Here is a 20,582-nt window from a genome sequence, read left to right as displayed (position 1 = left end):
TCTGCAAACTGAAATAATAATAATAATAACAACATTGACGTTGGGTGACTTCTAGACTGTGGTCCCTTCGAGATTTTCTTTTATTTAGCCTTATTTATATTTGAAACACTTGGACACCCAAGTGAAGGGAAAAAGATAAAGAGTCCTAGTCTGTCCCAGTTAAACAAAGCTGTAAAGAAAGTGAAAAGATATTGACAAGTTTACTGCGCAGCAGAGTGTTTGTTTTATACCATGGAAGAGGAGTTCCGCAAATTCCAAGCTCCTTTAGTGAATTCTAATTAATTAGACGAGCGCATGTAACTTATAGGCACTTTAGGAATTAATAGACTGACCAGAGCATTGAGAATTTATAGATGTATTTTACCAAATGCTACTGCTACACAAATGTGATGATGTGTTCTTTTAATTATCCAGCTAATTAGATAATTATGGGGGTGGGGGAGGGAGAGACAGAGAGAGCGGCCCAGGCACTTTTCCTGTGGAGGCCAGGGGCTAACTCTGGTTGTCATTCACCCTGTTTTTGGGACAGGGTCTCTCGTTGAATCTGCTGCTTGACATTTTACTGGACCGGATAACATGCAAACCTCCAGGATCTGCCAGTCCCCACTCCCCTAGAGCTGGGATTACAGATATGTGCTGCCACGCCCAGATGTTTGTAGGGTTCTGAAGTCATACCCTCATGTTTGGGTGGTGTGTGCTTTCCCCACCAAGACCCCACCCCATCCTGCATCATTAGTGTGTAACACGATTAATAAAACCCAGAGACAGAAATTGGGGTTCAATCTGAAGGTCAGAAAAGCAAAACAGCCAGCCACTGGCTCTTACCTCGACCTCGGTCTGAAATGGCGATCCTGCCTTCAGGAATCTCAGAAGGAGACTGTGTGTGAGAGCTGTCTCCTCCCATTTTATATTCCTCTCTAGGACTGGGATTAAAGGCATGCACTGCCCTTTTTCTATGGCAAATTTGTGTGGCTACTGGGATTAAAGGTGTGTGTCAACACTGCCTGGTCTGTAAAACTGACCAGTGGGGCTCTTTTACTCTCTGATCTTCAGGCAGGCTTTATTTATTAAAATGCAAATGGAATATCACTACATTAGTGAGGTAAGAAGTCAGATGCATCTGAGTTTAGGATATGAAAGTAAAGTAGGAGAGGGAGATGCAGGCCAAGGACAAAGTCCAAAGGCCATGATGAATTCATGTGGACCAAACGATATCTTACAATAATGATGTCTGGACTGAAGAGATAGTTTAGGCATAAAAGCACTTGCCTTGTAAGGATGAGGAATGAGTTGCATTTCCCAAAGCCATGTTTGAAAGATCAACCCTGGGTGTGGTGATGCTCCTGTCATTCCAGCCTTGGGGAGGCAGAGATAGGTGGATATCTGGGCTTGCGACTGGCTACCCTAATCTACTCCATAAGTAACAGGCTAATGAGAGACCCTGACTCAAAAACAAAACAGTGGATTTCCTGAGGAATGATACTCAGGTACTCTGGTCTCAACATACACACATACATACAATGTGCATCCATGCATATATATATCTACACATGTATGATCTTGCATAAAACCATACACCACACACACACACACACTCTCTCTCTCACACACACACACACGGTGCTTGCTCAGGAAAGATGGATTACTAAGATATACTATGAAATCAAAGAAGAAGAAAATGTGCCCTGGTAACAGACATATTTTTCTCTTACCATCTTTCTAAGTTTTCCTTGACTGTTAAAGTTGATTGTACTTGCACGGGCAAAGGATGAGACAATCTTCAGGATGGAGAACTGTAAACACATAGAGTATTGTAAACCAAATGAAAACCAGAGGAGCTAAATTTACCAGTTAGGGTAGGTGTGACCTCAGTTTTGTTGTCAGAGTAGAGGTGCCTCTCCTGTAAACGGCTGGTTGGGATTCCAGCATCCTACGGCCTGTGTGTCATGTTAACCACAAACTGAATTCTGATTGGTGGACAGTGTCTAAAGAGGGGCTACTTAGGGCTGGAGAGATGGCTCAGTGTACTTCCAGAGGTCCTGAGTTCAATTCCCAGCAACCAAATGGTGGCTCACAACCACCTGCAATAAGATCTGATGCCCTCTTCTGGCCTGCAAGGTCACATGTAGGCAGAATACTGTATACATAATTAATAAATAAATCTTAAAAAAGGGGGGGGGGCTACTTAAAGTGTGTCTTACAGGCTGAGTCCAGATATTAAGATTAAGGTTTTCTGGACCTTGACAGCCATTTAACATTGCTGCAACAATCCAAGAGTGTCATTACGTATCTATTAACTCAGCTTTATTGTGTTTGATACACACATCCAGCAGCGGAGTGGAATCACAGCAATGCCATCAACGCATCCTTCATTACCATATGAAGACCGTGATCTAAAATAGAGTTTTGTAAGCAGGAAACACAACAAAATGCAGGGACTCTAGTTTCTTCTGCAGGTCACAGCTTGTTGCATGTGATCCAGACATCTCTGGTAGAACCAGACAAAAGAGTTCCATGCCAGAAAAAATTAAGAACATGAAGCTAACTCCCTAGTGGTGGTTGCGTCCCATTTAATCACGAACATCTTTCATAGATTTGTCTTAAAAATAAAAAGAGCCATCTGCTATGACTGAAGCTTTTGTTGTTTAGTAGGAGCTTCTGTTAATATACATAATCTTACTCTCCTTTACTTAAACAAGCAGAGCTTGAACAGAATGAAATTTGCATACCCTAGAGGGAATTTCCGTTTTACTTTTGGGAATGAATAGCAGGGTGAAAGGGGTTTGTTCTTTGTACTTGTATGGCATAAGCCCCAAGCGTTAAGCAAGACCTAGATCAGATCTCTGAGGTTTCAATATAGCCCCTTTGCTGGGCCATGCGGGTCTGTTTCCACAATGAGTGTGATGTCTCTATTTTAAAAAGTTACTGCCATGATGAAATAACGTAATGGGTTCAGATTCTTCTAGTAGCACCTGGCACAAAATATTTGGTGCTTAATGAGGGCTGCTGTTATAAACTACAGCAGCTACTTCCTGGCAAGCAGTGGGGAATCCTCCAGAGGGATTGCGCTGCTTTATAGTATTCTACAGGCTGCATTTGACCGGCAACAATGCCATACACTTCTCAGTGTGAGACCTGACCTTATTTAAAGAGGCTCTACATGGGTGGTTTGCTAGACAGCTTGGAATGAAAGTCTGGGCTCTGCTCCAGCACTGTGTTGAAGAGAGGCACCCCTCCGGAAGCCACCCTGATGGGGCAATACATGTCAGGGCACCCACGGCTGTCTTTCAGCTCCTTCATGCCAGGGTCGACTAAGTCATTCTGGGTTAAAACAGGGCTGCTATTTTTATAACTGCTTCCCAAGATCCCACACGATGCAACCTGTGCACTCGAGTGTCTTACTCTAGATGAGCAGAACCATGGTCACCAAAGGCCGACTTCCTTTCTCATACACAACACTGTGGTATGCCGAAACTTAGCCGTATCATAGCAATAGGTGCTTCTGGACTCACCACAAGGTTTTCTCGGACTTACTTCAAGATGGATGGGTTCCTTCCTTCAACTCAGAAGGAGGCAGTATGGCCTCAGCTTGTTGGCATCTCACCCAGCCGTGGAATGGAAAACCTCTCTGGCTGTCCTGGTCTTGTGACTCTTTTAAGCCCCCTTGGGTCAGTTCCTACATCCTCACATTTTTTCCCAGTGATTATTAAGTTCCCAACAGTCCATAGAAGTGCCAGAATTTGACTGCTGGAACACAAGCACAGGATTTTGTAGTGAGGACGTGGTCCAGAGCAGTTTCTTAGAAACAGCAAAATTATACTAGGTGCCACGTGGACCAACTGGGTGCTGGGTCCCCCTTGCCTTTGGGTTTCTTTTTCTGGCATCTTTAGTGACAGAAGGTTAGTGGATCCAGATGGAGGAAGGACATTGCCTTTCAGATGTAAGAAAGCTACAGCAGTTTTTAGTGTTGGGTTAAATATGTTTCAACTCAACAAAACTTGGCCCCCAGTGCTTGGCTCTGTTGCTCTTGGCTGCCATCCATCCCTTCTAATTGAAAGAATAAAATGTTGGGGTCAGGTTATCACTGAGGAAGGAAAATAGGGGAGGCTGGTTTCACCAGAGGCTGCTCAAGTCATTTCAGAGCCGATAAGCACCAGTCTGTGTTGCAGAGTGAACGTTTTAACCATAAGCACCTGCTGACTATGCAGATGGTCATTCCGTCTTCCCCACGAATGTTGAGAAGACATTGAGCAGAGTTAATCCTCCTGTAGTAGAGATTACAGGCTGATGTTTTGTGAGGGACATGGCAGGGGGGAATGCTTTTGCATGGAGGCCTTTCATTTTCTTATCACTTTCAAAGCTTGTCTCACTCCTAATGCTTTCAAAATGTCTACCGTAACACTTCCTTAGTAGGGCAGTGGGAATAGGAGGTCTTACAAGGTCATGGTACTTTACTTCCTGCTCAGGTTCTGGTGCCTGGAATGCAGAACAATATCCTTCTGAAGACTCTAACTCCAGACACCGAATACAAAGTCACGGTGACTCCCATTTATACAACCGGAGAAGGCGTCAGCGTCTCCGCCCCTGGGAGAACTTGTAAGTGAATGTTTGGCTCCTTGGACACCGTATTGCCTATCACTTGTGATGGGTAACGTATAGGGCAATAGAAGTTCCAAAGATTAGGGGTCAGAAAATCTGTCAGAATCCTGACGCCACACCCATGAACAGTGCGATTCGAGCAAGCCGTTTAGCGCCAGTGGGCTGCAGCTTTGTTTTCTATGAAAGCTGACTTGACATGCACTACAGAAGTGATCTTTCAGCTTTGCTCACGGCTCATCACAAGTCCTGATGATTCACCAAGGCAGAGTCCTCAGGCCCTTGAACTTTGTCCTCCTTTCGTGGGACCACGACAACCCCAGTCTCTCCGTGGCGCCCTTCTGTTCTTTTCCCCACTCTTTTCCTTTTATTGGAATAATTTTATTTTTTTAAATAAGCACATGGCAAATGTGCCTTCTTTTTACTACAGTTCTGAGTTTTAATACATGCATGGGTTAGTGTAACCATCACCACTACAGTAGAAAATAGAAAGCAGTTATTTCTCTCCTTGGTTTCTTATGCTGTGATACCCGTTGTAGTACTGGCTTGCTCATATACCCACCCCATAGCAACCTCTGTTGTTTCAAATTAGTCAGACTTTTGTTGTTGTAACCCACTACTGAGAAACCAACTAAAAAGAGAGAAGGTTTAGTTCCTTCCACAGTTTCAGAGGTTCCAGTGTTGGGGAGCCAATCTATACAGTTCACTTTTGTATGCCAACTTCCAGCAGTACCACATGGTCCCAAGGAGGTGTTCTAAAGATGCATTGACCAAAGTTAAATGAGGAGCCAGCATACCTAACTCTTATCTGCCTTTTTTGCTATTATTAACGTCTGTTCTTACATAAAGACCACCCCAGAATTTAGTGGCTTTAAACGGTAGCTGTGCTTATTATATTTTCTGACGCTGTGGGTCAAGGAGTCAGGGCTTGCTAGGAAATTCTTTTGCACCATATAATGATATAAATTATATACATATATAATGATATAAATTATATATACATATATAATGATAGAAATTATCATTACCCACTGGTATTCACATTGTGGCTCAGTCAACCTGAAAGGTCTAAGGCAATTTTGCTACATGTCCTCTTGGTGAGGACAGCTACAGGGTCAGCCGTCTCTACCCATTCACGTCAGAGGCTCTCCATGGTGACCCTGCACTGTAAGGGGAAGATTTCCAAGGAGTGTCACTGCCACATAGTCTGTGGCTAGCATAGTAGTAGTCAGAGAATCCACCTAAATTCAGACAGAGACTGATGGCTTCCGGTTCTTAACGGAAAAAGGGTCTAAAAACTTGGTGACCATTTGAACCCATCATCATTGGCAAAGAGTCACATGGTGTCGAGGGCAGAGCCATGTCAATGATTAAGTTCTGTGCCTTACTCCTGCATGTGGGTTTTATTCAGCATAAAGAAGGAAGCAGAAATTTCCCCACCTCTCACCACCAGGGATAATTACCAGTCACACTGTATGGGTAGCATCCTGAACACGGACTGACATGTGCATTTGGTATATGTGGACCACATTGGTGCAAAGGTAGAGGTTCTTAATAAGCATTATTCGATTTTATTTTTGATTAAGGTTAATTGAAAAGAGAACTTTGAATGAACCTCTGGATCTCAGCTAGAACTCATCCACCCCCAAAGCAATTTTCCACATATATATTTTTTAAAAACACCCACAGACCCCCAACTGTGAGCTTTATTGCTTTATCACTTGCGAACATGTTTAGCTCTGTAGGGAAACAACTTCCATTTCACTAACAACAAGAGAAGGTCACCAAGAAGGGAGCTATATTGAACCTCTTTCTTTCCCTCCTCTGTCTGCACAGTGCCGTCTTCTGGACCTCAAAACTTACGGGTCTCGGAAGAATGGTACAACCGGTTGCGCATCACATGGGACCCACCATCTGCCCCTGTGAAGGGCTATAGGATTGTCTACAAACCTGTGAGCGGTAAGGTCCTCTTAGAACCACGAGTAGACAGCTCAAGAAAAAAATTTTTAAAAATTTAATTACATTAAAAAAATTGTGTGTGTGTGTCTGTGGTTTCCTTTGCCAGAGCAAGTGGAGGTCAGAGGACAGCTTGGAGGAGTCAGGTCTCTCCATCCATCGAGTGGCTTCTAGGTGTCAAACACAAATGGCCAGGCTTGACAGCAAATCACTGACACCAAGTATAATTTAAGAACATTTGGTCACTGTTTCTATCAGGTGTTTGATCTTATATATTAAACAGCTGAGAATTGCTTCCTGTCTATTTTGAGGAGAATGTTTTTGCATAATGTCCCCACCTGATGGTCAGACATCATTAGAAGGATGGATTGATGACCTCAGGTAGAAATCTAGCAGCAGACCAGTGAACAGAGTAGAATGTCTACTCGATGTGCATTTCCCTGACCTAACCTTAGCCTAGGTAGAGAATAAGTCTAAGGAAAGCTGGGCTTGGCTCAACAGATGTGTAAGCTCTGTTAAAATCTGTACTTTGGAATTTTTCTTTTGTTTCTTCTTGGATCAGCTGGGTAAATTCCATCAACAAACTTTTCTTTGTCTTCAATTAAAAAAAGCATGTTGTGGGGTAAAACCCATCAAAGTGAAAAATGACTTCATGAGAGACTCTTTCTTTTCTACTTCCAGATCACTCTATATATACTCTTATGTGTCGTTATTCCCTGATAATATTATATATGTATGCAATGGATCTTGATCATATCTGCCCCCATTTCCCTCTTCCAACTACGTTTTGCCCCTCCAATGTGTGTCCCCTACATCATTATATTTTAAAGGCAGATGAACAATTCAAACAGGGAATGCTTTGATTCTGGTCTATAGACAGTGAAGGGGAACTTGGGTAGCAGCACCCACTAAAATTCTGCCTAACCTTCATATTCTCATGGGAGTTTAAACAGGAAAATATATGTATTATAAATATCTTTTCAATTTTCTAGACCTGACCTTCAGAACTCTGGCTGTTCAGCAGAAATCTGAAATCCAGTTATTCTTAATTGGCAGGAAAAATAAAACAGTTAAAAGCTCTTTGAGGGCCATGGAAAACTGCTTTTTCTCTCAAAAACGTCAGTGGTCCCAGTCTGTCAATTTAGGCATTGCTACTGCCCTTATTTCAATCTTCATTTTTCCTCTTCTGATAATTATCCAGCTCATGTGACTGTGGTAGTCCCATTTCCAATTTCTCTTGGAAAAATATCTTTATGAACCAAGAAAATAAGAGTGGCTATAGACAGTGGCCTGCTCTGCCCTGACTCTTTCCAGACCCCTCGCTGATTTTATTTCCTTTGTCTCTTTGTTAGAGGTCTAAGGTGTATGCTAGTTTGTAGAAATCCTTATGTATGCTTTCTGAGTCCTTTGAAAAATACATATCATACTTTCTGAGTACAAATATCTTTCAGTTCACAGCACTCTCCTGCCTCAGCATAATCGTCCTGCTGTGTCCAGCATGTCAGTAGTCTTGGGGTTTTCCTGGAGAGGCAGCTACATGTGATCTTTATAGCATAGGAATTATGACCGCCACAACACATGCCCCAGAAACACAAACAGGCTGCTAGAAGTGGGTATCTAGGGGAAAGTGAAGAGTGTTTAGAAATTACCACTAACTCAAAGCTCTTTAAAGAGTAGACACATAAAAGGAAAGACAGCCAGGTGAACAATTAGAATAGGACGCAGCACAGAATGTTCTTAATACGTGAGACACCAGAGAGTTGAATCCAGTCAAAGGCACAAAGGCCTCAAAATCTGGCGATGGTATAGGAGGAGATGGAACTATAGTGGCAATCTCTGCACAGATCTTCCTATGACAAGGTGTGGTCTGGTGTCCAGGATAGGGCTTTCTGTCCTTGACATGTGCTGGGAGCAAAGCAGCTAACTAAGTGAAGGCAGTCGGGAATTACTTCACCTGAGCAAGTGCTGACCGCTTCTTGCAATGTAGAAGGCAGAATAAGGTAGGAGATGAGGGATCAGTGAGGTACACCAACTTTGGGACTACAAAGGATTAAACACTGCCGGAAAAGGACTAAGATGTGACTTTCGAGACAGATGATACTAGACTCCAGCCTCAGCCTCATTGCTGGCTTGCTGGGCCATCCTGGGCAACTGTCAAGAGTTGGCTGAGTAGTCCTCTCTGAGGACGCGTGTGTGTCGTGACTGGAGTGTATCCTCTGTCTCTTTCAGTTCCTGGTCAAACTCTGGAGACGTTCGTGGGCCCCGACATTAACACCATTGTTATCACCAATCTCTTCAGTGGGATGGACTATAACGTGAAGATATTTGCTTCCCAGGCCGCAGGCTTCAGCGATGCTCTGACTGGCCTCGTGAAAACCCGTAAGCCTGATTTAATGTCTGCTCGCTTCAGCCCCCCAGTGGCTCTGTGCTTGGTTTCACCTGTGTCTCGTCTCTCAGCTCCATTTTCAGTGCAACCATTGGCTTTTCTTTCCTCCTCGTTACCCTCTTTGGATGGCATTTTGTGGAAAGAAGGGTGTGGCAGTTTCTCAGGGCTGTCCAGAGTCCTAGTTGGCAGGCAGATGCCAGCAGCTGCTTTTTCCAATCGGCTTGATGGTTGCAGATAGGGATTTTCCTCTGGAAAAGTCTGTTGGCCCTTTTCAAATTAGGTGAATTTTTCCAAGCAGCCTGTAGTTTGGCATGGCCAGTGTCAGTTAAAGCTGGGCCAAGGAGAAATTTGCCTTTTCTCAAAGTATTGCCACCCACCATTGACACATGTGATCTCGGTCTCTGTCTATCTCTCTCACACACACCACCACCACTATTTTCTGAAAGTGCATGTAACAGCACGCTAAGGACTTCTTATATTCTTATGTGGACTTTCAGTTTGGAATTTCTCATTGATACCAGAACCCCTAGACACACACGGAATTGTGTAGGGCTTTCCAGGTTTCAACAGATGTGTTGTATTGTTCTGGCATTTGTTATATACGTCCACATCACCTGCTGGACTCATTTCTTTAGATCAACTTACATTTTTTTAGGTACAAATACATTGTTAAAAACCCATATACCTGTGATAAACACAAGATGGTACTTTTTATATTTAGGGATTACACACCTTAATCCCAGTACTCAGGAGGCAGAGGCAGGCAGGTCTCTGGGAGTTCCAGGACAGCCACAGCCACATCATACAGGGACCCTGTCACAAAAGCAAGCAGAATGAAAGAAGATAATGTACAGATGAAGATGATGTGACCCAGCACTCAGGAAAATAAGCCCGTGTGCTAGCAGTAGCATGCACCTTGCTCTTAGACTTACAGTCAGAGAATAATTGATGGGAGACTTTACTGTGCTTTATATTAGTGATCGCCCTGGACAAAGTAGTTACCTTCTCAGAGCCAAAGCTTCTCAATTCTAAGATGAAGACAGTAACTGTCCTATAGCAGCCATGGCGTAGATGAAGGAGCTAATGTGTGCAAATTATTCACTGCATTTTACCTTTTCCCTAAGAATATATGTGTCCTTTTCATTTAGGAATAGCAGACAGTCTGCTTCATGGGTCTTGTTTTGTATACATTTAAGTGATAAAATAATTTTCTTCTGTTCTTCCATTTTATGTGGGTTGATAAGTTTCCTGCTTCTGAGTCTAGTGCCCTGGCTGAGAATTTTCCCATCAGTTACTTCCAGAACCAGGTATAATCTGTGTGCTGTCTGCAGTGTGACATAGCTTTCTTTCTGTTTCATTACAGTGTTCTTAGGTGTGACGGATCTCCAAGCCCATCAGGTTGAAACAACAAGCTTGTGTGTTCGGTGGCAAATACACCGCCATGCTACAGCCTATAGAATAGTTCTAGAATCCCTTCAAGGTAAGTACAGTTCTGTGAAGTGCTTACATGCTTGGTTCTGTGCAAACCATGGAGGACAAACCACATCACAGCAGAGTCCTGTTCTGGGAGCTGCAGGTTCAGGGCTCAGAGATGCAGAATGAGACAGCAGACCAGCTGACCTTAACTCTTGAAGTTTTCTCATCTGTAACAAATATTACCATAGCATTGTTTTTTCCCTCATGGGGGGTTGTGAGAAGTTATAGCCTTGGTTATGATTAGTTTCAAAATTAGTTTTAAAATAGAGAAATACCACATTTGACTCAATCCATAAAATAGAAATATGGCTTAATAAACTAGTGTGACCATTTGAAAGCAGGTCTCCTATAGATTATGAGCAGTAGAAGGAACATTCTAGAACATTTTTTTTGTCAGATCCATAGACTTATGCCACCATGTCCTTGGTTCCCTTAGTGTAATAGAAGCCTGACATTGCCTACTTCCATAGGAGTTAATTTAAAATAGAATAAACAGTGACGACAAGAAAAGGTTTAAAAAACTATAAATTTTGTGCTTGTATGAAATATGAATTATGGATGTTTATGCCAAAGGAAATGAAAGATATACCACGAGTGGAAAAACAACTGCAGAATTTGAGCTCTATTTCATATCCCTTTATAATCACACTTAATATAGCAAGGTTAATATTTGTTGGCATTTGTTAGGTTTTTTTTTTCTTTGGTTTTTTCAAGACAGGGTTTCTCTGTAGCTTTGTTGCCTATCCCGGAACTAATTCTTGTAGACCAGGCTGGCCTCGAACTCCCAGAGATCCGCCTGCCTCTGCCTCCCGAGTGCTGGGATTACAGGCGTGCGCCACCACCGCCCGGCTGGCATTTGTTAGGTTTAAAGATACTAAGCTATATAGCCACCCTGCCAGACTGAACCTCAATAATGTGTCCTTTTGTGTGGCTTAAGAACTTACAAAGAAAACCTAAGTTCTTGTAGATAGTCATATTTTATAAAAAATAATTTACCACTTGAGTTGATAAAGATATGTAGGAAAATTAGCTCAATGAATGGAATTAATACCATTTAGAGGTATTTTTTGCTCAAGATTTTAGGATAATATATTTGCAGAGAAGCACTGAGATTCTTTATCAGAAGATAGGATTAGTGGATATAACTTTTGATCTGGTAAACCCAAACCAGAGTGTTCTCTCTGAAGCCAAGGCCTTTGGTGGCCACAAAACGGGTCAGAATGCCTAAGTCTTACACACTTCCTCAGAATTATTTTCAGTCTGCCGGAAACCTTTCAAACTGAATCACTCTAGTCATAGACTATACAGAAGTGCTGTTTCTTTTACTTGCCGTGAGCATTTGTCGCTGAGGGATTTAGATGCCAAGCTAGCTGAGTTGCCTCTCATCTGATGACATTTATCAGCTACAGATTCTAATCAAGAGCTATCAAAAAGAAGATTTGGTGAGGTGAAGGTGAGGGTAACTGAGGGGAGTTCAGGTCTGATATTTCAGCTGATGGAATTCAGTTCAAAGGATTGGGTTTCTTCTTTGGAGGGGGGAGGGTTGGGGTGGAGCACCTTCATCTTACTGGGATATGTGATTGCTGCTCTGGCCCTCTGCCTACCCTTACTTGTGGTAAGATGCCTGTCATTCCAGTGGGCAGATGAGTCCCGGGTTTTGACCATGCGACATATTTTATTGGCTAAATATATTGCCTCTGCAGGACCTTCTCTCCCTCTGACCCAGCCAGAGGAGCTAACAGGGAGAAATGGGGCCTGGTTGCTCCTGTGTTGGAGAAAGTTCTATGGTGGGTGGGTCCACTGACTGCTGAAAGCCTCAGTCCTGTTTCTAGCCTTGAATGAGTATTTATTCTTTTTCCCTCATATATTCCCCGGGGCCTTATCATGTACACCTTTATTCTGGCGTGACATCAGTAGAGATGTTTCAGCTTCCTGTCAGCTAACTCTAAGCTTCGATTTCTCCAGAATGCCCTTATTTGAAATCATTAACAGTGACAATTACCCACCCATTTCCAAGTATAAGCAAACCCTCCAGGTGGCACCATTCAAACTAGTTTATTATACTTACAGACACCTAAAGAAAGGGAGATAAACAAAGGGTCAGTTTATTGACTAATCAGTAGAGGGGCTGGGAGAGTCTGGCTTCAGGGCACATCTGGATCCGGTGTTTGAAAAGAGTCCTTGAGATGGAGCCTTGCTCTAGTCTGCTTTTGAATTCTCTGCCCTGCTCTGTGAGTGGGCTCCAGTCGCACCCAGAGTGACATCCTTCCAGCTCCTAGCTTCACAGGCGTGGTGAAAAGGGAATTTTCTTTCCCAATATTTCCAACACAAGTCCAGAAACTGAGTCATCCTGGTCTGGTTTGATCACATGCCCCTAAATCTGTCATTGAGTGCACAGGGATGAAATAAACAGACTGGTTGGACCTGGTCGCTTTCACTAACTGTGTCTGGTGGCAATGGCCAGGAATATCAGGGTGGTATTTAATGCTGTCCAGATTATAATTACGAAGAGGGGAGGGGAGGGATCAAAAGAAAGAAGGATGCCATTCAAGGCTGGCAGGCAAAAGACATGTGCTTGTGTGAACGTTTTGACATTTTTATGGCTAGGAGGGGGGAGATCACCAGCAGGACAAGGCCCCTCTGGGGAAGAGACTGAAATGAAACTTGTCAGTTATCCATTTGCCAAATTCAGGCATGGGCTTTGGCTAATTCTGACATAGATCAAAGTGAGGGACTTTGAATTGGCAACTCAGTCACCTGTGAGCGCCCACATGACATCCCAGTTGCCCTTCTTCCCCATCTGTTTTCAGGCTGACGTGGCAGCCAAGGTGGGATGCAGCATTTCTGTGTTCCTGCCAAAGGCCCAATGCTGTGTGTTCTCCCTAATATGTAGAACATTCCTGTAGACCATCTAGGAAAGAGTTCAGAGGGTGCACCTCCCCCCTTCTCTCCTTTTAGGCATTCAGATGCCAACTTTGTGGTAGTGTCTTTATTTGGGAGAGAGGATTGCAGTGTATCGGAGTAGCTATCTACCTCACCAAAGACCTACGTTCAAAAGAAATGTACACAGAACCCACTGCAAAATCAAACTGTCGGACGCAGAAGCACGGTATTGGAGGTCAGGTATTTGAGAAACCCAGGAAAAGAAAGTATGCCATAAAATTTTATGTCATAATATTCTCACATGATCCTTGTCCTGGTCCCTCATAGTCTCTCTACATATGGTTATCAGCAGCCTCTCAAGGCATTTTGGGGGATTGGATGGGGGAGTCAAGATGGTGACGTCATTACCAACATGATAACAATCCAGAGAATTTAGATTATCTTGCTTCTTAGAAATAAATACGCAAAGACGGAACATTTTATCCTGTTCCAGAAAATCAAACTAAATTAACTTTCTCCTGTGGGCAGAGGGATTGAAAGAATTAGTCACCATGCAATCACTCTTATCTTGTTTTTCTTTAAGGCAAAGCCATTAGACTTGAATGGCACATGCCAAAAGCAACATGCGTACATCCCGACTCACGGAGCCCCTCTTCGTTAGTGTTGGGAGTCAAACTAATACTATTTGCCATTAATTTTAATGTGCCCACTCCAATTTTCCACTTTTATGGATTTATTATTTTTTCAGTAAAGCTTATTAATATTCCATTTTCAAGGGTCTTTAAAGTACACAGATATCCATGATAAATGGGAAATGGCAGAGACAGAGCATTTCTAGAGACCATTCCCTGGAGAGTCCACGGAGAGCTCTTGTGATCATAGACCTTTCTACTCCATGTGTCGGATCAGGAAATGCTTCTGTATGGGCAACTTACCGAGGCCTCCAGGCGGTTGCAAAGGGTGCTTACAGAGAGAAACAGTTATTGAGGGTTTCTGAGCCTTGGAACCCCAGAGTGAACTTGACTAGCAAAGCCAAGCACTGGGTTTCCAAAGTCTGTTTCTTTCACAGTAAAGTATAATCTCATAAAATGGTCACAGCTTTTAAATTTAGTGTTATTGTCACAGGGGCAGGCCATGTGGAGGTCAGAGGACAGCTTTGTGGAGTTTTCAGTGAGTTCTAGGGATCAAAGTCAGGTCAGCAGGTGCGCTGGGCAAGGCATCTTATCCAGCGGTGCCATCTTGCTGGCCCAGTAACAATGCTTTTCACTTCAGCAGCACATATGATGTGTGAGAAATAACTAAGATAGGGCGTATTTAATTGTGAGCAAATATACTTGACTTTCTTTTTTGTAATGCTGGTCAACCCTTGGCCTCACTCAAGCTGGAGAAGCCCTAGGTTATATCTCAGCCCAGTGCAGATATATTAACAAATATTACTTTGTAAAGTTCACTTCTGAAATTCTTTGATATTTACAGAATTGAAAAATGAATTTCAAGCCGGGCGATGGTGGCGCACGCCTTTAATCCCAGCACTCGGGAGGCAGAGGCAGGTGGATCTCTGTGAGTTCGAGACCAGCCTGGTCTACAGAGCTAGTTCCAGGACAGGCTCCAAAGCCACAGAGAAACCCTGTCTCGAAAAAGCAAAAAAAAAAAAAAAAGAAAAAATGAATTTCAAATAACTTTAATTTAAAAGCCAAGATTTTTCCATAGCTAAAATTCAAAATGTTTATATGATACATAAATATTGATACAGATTGAAATATAAAGTCAAAGCTAATATCTAGATGTCATGTTTTTCAAGAGACAAAAATTCCCTGATGTTTTCACTTAATAATTAATTCATCTATTTTTCTATTTTGTATATGTTGTTTTTTAAACTAGACTTCTGAAGTGATGTATTTGGAGAAGTAGATGGTTTCTATTAACCATTAAACAAAATGTGTAATGTGTCAATTGAATCCATGAAGCCTTTGACAGCAGTTTCTGAATTTCTAACAATGAGCAGCTGTAAGACTTTTTTGAAGCATATGCAATTTGAGTTGGAGGGATGGCTCAGCCATTAAGAGCGCTTGCTGCTCTTGCAGAGGGCCCGAGCTAGTTTTCAGGACACTTGTTGGGTAGCTAATGGCTTCTTATAACTCCAGCTCTTAGGGATCCAATACCTTCTTCAGGCCTCTTCCAGTACCCACACAAAAATGAGATATGCCCTTTCATAGACATACTCACAAATTAAAAAAAAAATCTTCAGGAAAAACAAAGGACATGATTTATGGAAACGAATCTAGAATTAATCCCAAGGCAAGTTTTGAAAGTTACATTTTATTTGGGTATTTGGTGATGGGGGAGGGGGGAGTGCGTGCATGCCACAGCAAGTGTGGAGGACCGTTTGTGGCAGCTGGGTTCGTTCTTCTACCATGTAGGCTCCAAGGCTCTAACTCAAGTCCTTGGACTTGGTGGTAAACACCTTTACCCACTGAATCATCTTGCTGGCCCCTAGAGGGAAATTTTAATAGTTGTCCTTTTTGTAGTAATGCTAATTCTTCATTCCAGCCTGATATCCTTTACGGCAAAAAATAAATGATATTCCTAATTCTGAAACTTCTCAGTAATTTAAAACCAACAAAAGCCAGCATGTACTTACGAGGACCCCTCACCTGGTCTCTAGCTAATGAGCATACACCACGTTCAGACTGCTCATTTTGAAGTCCTGAGTCTTTAGTTTGCATTGTTTTATGATGTAGTAATGGACAGTTCTATGATCTGAATTTAGAGTAGCTAGGGACTGTAGTAACTTGTTAATGTTTCTGGCCTCCAGTTTCTTGTCTTCAGATTGGGAATAACGACAAATGGTGTAAGATTAGAGTGGATTAATAGACATAAAATCTTTATGCTAGTTCTTGGCACATGGTAAACATTCATTCAGTGTTTTGGCAGCTGTCATTTGTGGTGGGGCTTATCGCTGAAGAGCAATCAAGGAACCTGGAATAAAACAGGCTGTCAATAAATGATGCAGATGGTGAATCCACCTCCTCTCGTTCCAGACCCTAGGGCCAGCACTAATTCTTCCAGAGAAGTGTAGCGATTTTATTCTGAATTCGCGGGGAAAGAGAAGGGGACCAATAATTACTCTTCCACCCTTCTTTGTGTCTTCAACGCAGTGAAGACAGAAGATGCGATGATGTGCAGTTGATGTAGGCCACACAGACCCTTGGACCAAAAGGGCCTGAGAACCAGTGACTGGGAGACAGTACTCCTGTCTCTGTGGCCTTAAACCACTTAAACATCATGCCCACACTGAAAGAATAGAAAGGGGTTTCATTGTGCCGTTAGGGAGTTTAGAAATGGCCTTCTAAGCTTGCTGAGTCTCCTTCATGGTAGATAAGACAGGAGAGATGTGACATGACATGATTGACATGAGATGACAGACATGACACAGGTGTCAGCTAAACATCAAGACTGGAGGAATGTTGTCTGCACAAGGCCCAGGGTTCAATCCTTAGCACCCCATAAAATGGCATGGTTGCTCACATCTGTCACCCCAGCACTCAGAAGGTGGAGGTAGAGGATCAGAAATTCAAGGTTGCTTTCAGCTACATAATGAGCTGGGGGTCTGGGTGAGGGGTACTAAGGGAGGAGGAAGAGGTCTTCCGCGGGAACAAGGGGGAGAAAGGGGAGGATGGAACACATGTGCCGTGGAAGCAAAGTGGGGTCTATCTGAGGAGACAAAGGGGACCACAAGGAGGAGGACAGGGAAGGACAATAGAGAAGGGGAATTACTTAAAATAAATTTAATGAAACATGCATGGAAATGCTGTGATGAAACCCACCATTAAAATATTAATAAAAACAAACAAACAAACAAATAAACAAAAAACCAAGGGTGACAGAGAAGAGAGCGGGCTCTCTGGAACTCATACATTGTCCTACATTGTTCTGATAGTTCCCTAAGCCTTTGTGCATGTTTCTTTGAGAACAGATTCCAATTACAGTGTCTTAGATGATACTAAGTTGCAAGGGGTTAAAGATCTGTCCTTCTGTGTCATTTTGTGGCCATGTGACTATGTTATGGTGAATAAAGTCGAATAAAAGAGAATTTAGTGCCACAGATGAGTTAAGATGCATGCATATAATTCTTCTTCTAATAAAGGCTTGAACTTGGCGATTTTTAAAATGATAAGCCTTATTTTTGTCCATATTAAATGTAATGTTTAACAGGAAAAAATTAAGTAGATTTATAAAACCTTTATCTGGAGAGACAGTACTGCAAATGAATGTAAATGCTGGGGTTACTTGACGGAGACTATTCCTATTATGCATTTTGGAAGCCAATAATTAAAATAATGACTGTGTGTTTTTCCTGTCATATATGTGTGTTCTGTTTCTCTTTGATTGTAGATACACAAGCACAAGAATCTACCTTGGGGGGAGGTGTAAACAGGCATTGCTTCTATGGACTTCAGCCAGATTCAGACTATAAAATCAGTGTTTACACGAAGCTCCAGGAGATCGAGGGACCAAGTGTGAGCATCATGCAAAGAACACGTAAGTCAAATGTCTTCTGATTATGTGCTATTTGCCCCTCACTATGAGCAAATAGCACATTGATATGGCTCTGCCTCTTCCCTCTATTTAAGAAAGCAGTAGCTATTGCTGCCCAGGGGTATGGGGAATGCACTTTTTCTTCTTTAATCCACCCCAAATTCTTTGCAGTGTCCCTATACTTTTCCATTCTCTATATGTTGCACAAGAGACCACAAGGCCATCTGACGGCAAAAGACTCGAAACAATGATTTACATTATGACCCAAATGCATAAGAAGCATTCATGGAATGTGGTGTGTGAAACTGAGTTTGAGGACAATGCTATTTTACCACAGCAATGAGGGCAGGCTCAGAGCCAACATGTTCCAACCAGCTGACCCTCGAGTTATGGCCTCCTTAACTGGAGGTCCTTGTGCTGTTTTTCAAGTTGAAGCCCAGCTCTGATGCATGGAATGGAAGAGCAAAGTATAAAGTTAAAACAAAGTACATTTTACATGTTCCAAGGAATGGACGGTATCAGCTTCTTGGGTTGGCTTTTAATCCGAAGTTCCTGACCTGAAGGCCACAGCCATTAAAATGGATAAAGTAGATTTAATAGTAGCAGGTTGAGGGCAGTGGTGTTTATGTGCCTAGCTCAATATCTCTAATTTAAATTTAAGTTCCTGAGGATGAACTTCTGAATAGGTGGTGGGTGGTGGGATTTCCTTCTGGTTCTGCATGGCATTTACGGAGAACTAAAAACTTGTATAGATCTTCTAGCTTCCAGAACCATGGAGAAAGAAATCATAATTAACATATTCCGTTAAAACACACCTGATAAGCAGATAGAAAATAATTCATGCCTTTAATTGCAGCACTAAGGAGGCAGAGGCAGGGGGATCTCTGTGAGTTAGAGGCTGGCCATTACTACGCAATGAGATGCTTTGTTACAAAATTGGTTAAAATATAATAAGGAAAATCATCTAAAGTTTTAATATAGAAAATGTATTTCACAATAAATATATTTAACATATGTATATATGTTCTGACATATAATTTATATATCATAAACTCTAAGAGCCATTTCATGTAGAAACTCAGTTATTTTGAGTACATTTGAAGAATCATTTAGACATCACTACTTTCCCATCTTAATGCATTTCCATCAACTCAAAAACATATTATCCATAACCTCTTTCCTTTCCACCCATATGGAACCCCATGTAATGCCCTTTATTTTGTATTTCCCTTTCCTGGACACTTCATATGAATAAAAATATACAACAATCTTCTGTATCTGCTGCATGTCTTTGAAATTTACCAAGGACTTCAAGTGTATCCAGTGTTTGATTTTCTTATTGTTGATTAGCATTCTGTTTTGTACACTGATGACAACTAATGCTGGAGAGGCTGTGGGGAAAAAGGAACACTTCTGCATTGCTGGTGGGAGTGCAAACTGGTACAGTCTCTTTGGATATCAGTATGGCGATTTTTCAAAAAATTAGAAAGCAACCTACCTCTAGACCCAGCAATACCACTTTTTGGTATATACACAAGATATTTATCATAACACAAGGACATGTGCTCAACCTATGTTTATAGCAGCATTATTTGAAATAACCAGAACCTGGAAACAACTTAAATGCCCCTTGACTGATGAATAGACAAGAAAAACATGGTATATTTACACAATGGAGTACTACACAGAAGAAAAAAAAGAGTAAAACCATGGAAAAGGGTAGAAGGGGAGGGGAAAGGAAGGGATGAGAGCAAAGAAAATTAAAAACAATTAAAAAAGAGAAAAGAATTCTGCTTTATGGATATGCATCATCTATTTTTTGACATTAACAGGTCTTTGGTATACATGACTTGGATGTATTTTTAGATCTCTGTGAGATCACTTTCTACTATCATTGTCTTGGGTGGTTAACACATCTGAGGCTCTTTTTACTCTTCAGTAAAATTAAATATCTATTTTCCTATCACCAATATCGGCAGGAGAGATTTAATACCTTTGAGCTTTCAACTTGTGTTTTATTGGACACAAACTTCTATCTTCACGATTGTCTTCTAGGGAGTCACAATTTAGAGCCAAAGAGGAGCTGGATCTCACTATCATGTGCTTTCTCTGGACCTTTACTTTAATTTTTTTAAAAAAATACATTTTGAAAACTTTGGACATCTTTCAGATATAGTCCATGCACTTTCCTGGTGCCAACCTGCTCAAAGCTGTTGATTGCTGTGTTCCCAGGCTCATAGGCTGAGTTCTTTGTTCAAATTCAGTGATTGTCTGACTGTTAAAAATGGTTGAGTTTGTGACCTCTGGTCTACTTTAGCAATCCCTAACCTTAATTTCAACAACTGTTAGCTACCAACCCAGGGTTAATCCCAATTGGGATCTCTTAGTTTGATGTAAATACTTCCCTGATGTGGAAAACATCTGTCTTCTTGTAGCTTCCATCCCCTGGCTCTAGTTCAACTTTCTGAGGCAATGCAGATCAGGACAGTTTGTTGGCTCTGTGGCAGCCCCTCGTATGGCTGAAGACAGGGACCATCTGTGTGCCACGTAAAGAGGATACACACATGGCACCCGGGTGTGTGCTCTTCATACCCAAGAGATTCTTTGGCCAGAAGTTCTGTCCAAACAAACTGCCTCTTGATTTGATTCTGAGTTTACTTATGACACTGGGGATATGACTCAACCTTCTATATGAGAGAAAATGCTTAGTAGTAAAGAAGACCCGTGGTTCTCAAGTTATTTAGAG

At 42.0% G+C, this 20,582-nt stretch overlaps 1 protein-coding gene across 4 annotated transcripts in view; it reads left to right on the top strand.

The window, feature by feature from the left end:
* Col14a1 (collagen type XIV alpha 1 chain) overlaps positions 1 to 20,582 on the top strand; it is a 180,742-nt gene that overhangs the window by 84,119 nt on the left and 76,041 nt on the right. For all 4 annotated transcript variants that reach the window (XM_075961001.1, XM_075961003.1, XM_075961002.1 and 1 more), the window contains exons 20-24: positions 4,467 to 4,596; positions 6,433 to 6,555; positions 8,782 to 8,931; positions 10,302 to 10,418; positions 17,693 to 17,839. In XM_075961001.1, coding sequence (XP_075817116.1) covers positions 4,467 to 4,596; positions 6,433 to 6,555; positions 8,782 to 8,931; positions 10,302 to 10,418; positions 17,693 to 17,839 — 667 coding nt within the window. The remainder of the gene's footprint in view (positions 1 to 4,466; positions 4,597 to 6,432; positions 6,556 to 8,781; positions 8,932 to 10,301; positions 10,419 to 17,692; positions 17,840 to 20,582) is intronic.

The sequence above is a fragment of the Microtus pennsylvanicus genome, chromosome 2, assembly GCF_037038515.1.
Source record: "Microtus pennsylvanicus isolate mMicPen1 chromosome 2, mMicPen1.hap1, whole genome shotgun sequence".
NCBI lineage: Eukaryota > Metazoa > Chordata > Mammalia > Rodentia > Cricetidae > Microtus > Microtus pennsylvanicus.
The sequence above is the reverse complement of the archived record's forward strand: the minus strand, read 5'-3'. Positions and strand labels throughout refer to the sequence as shown.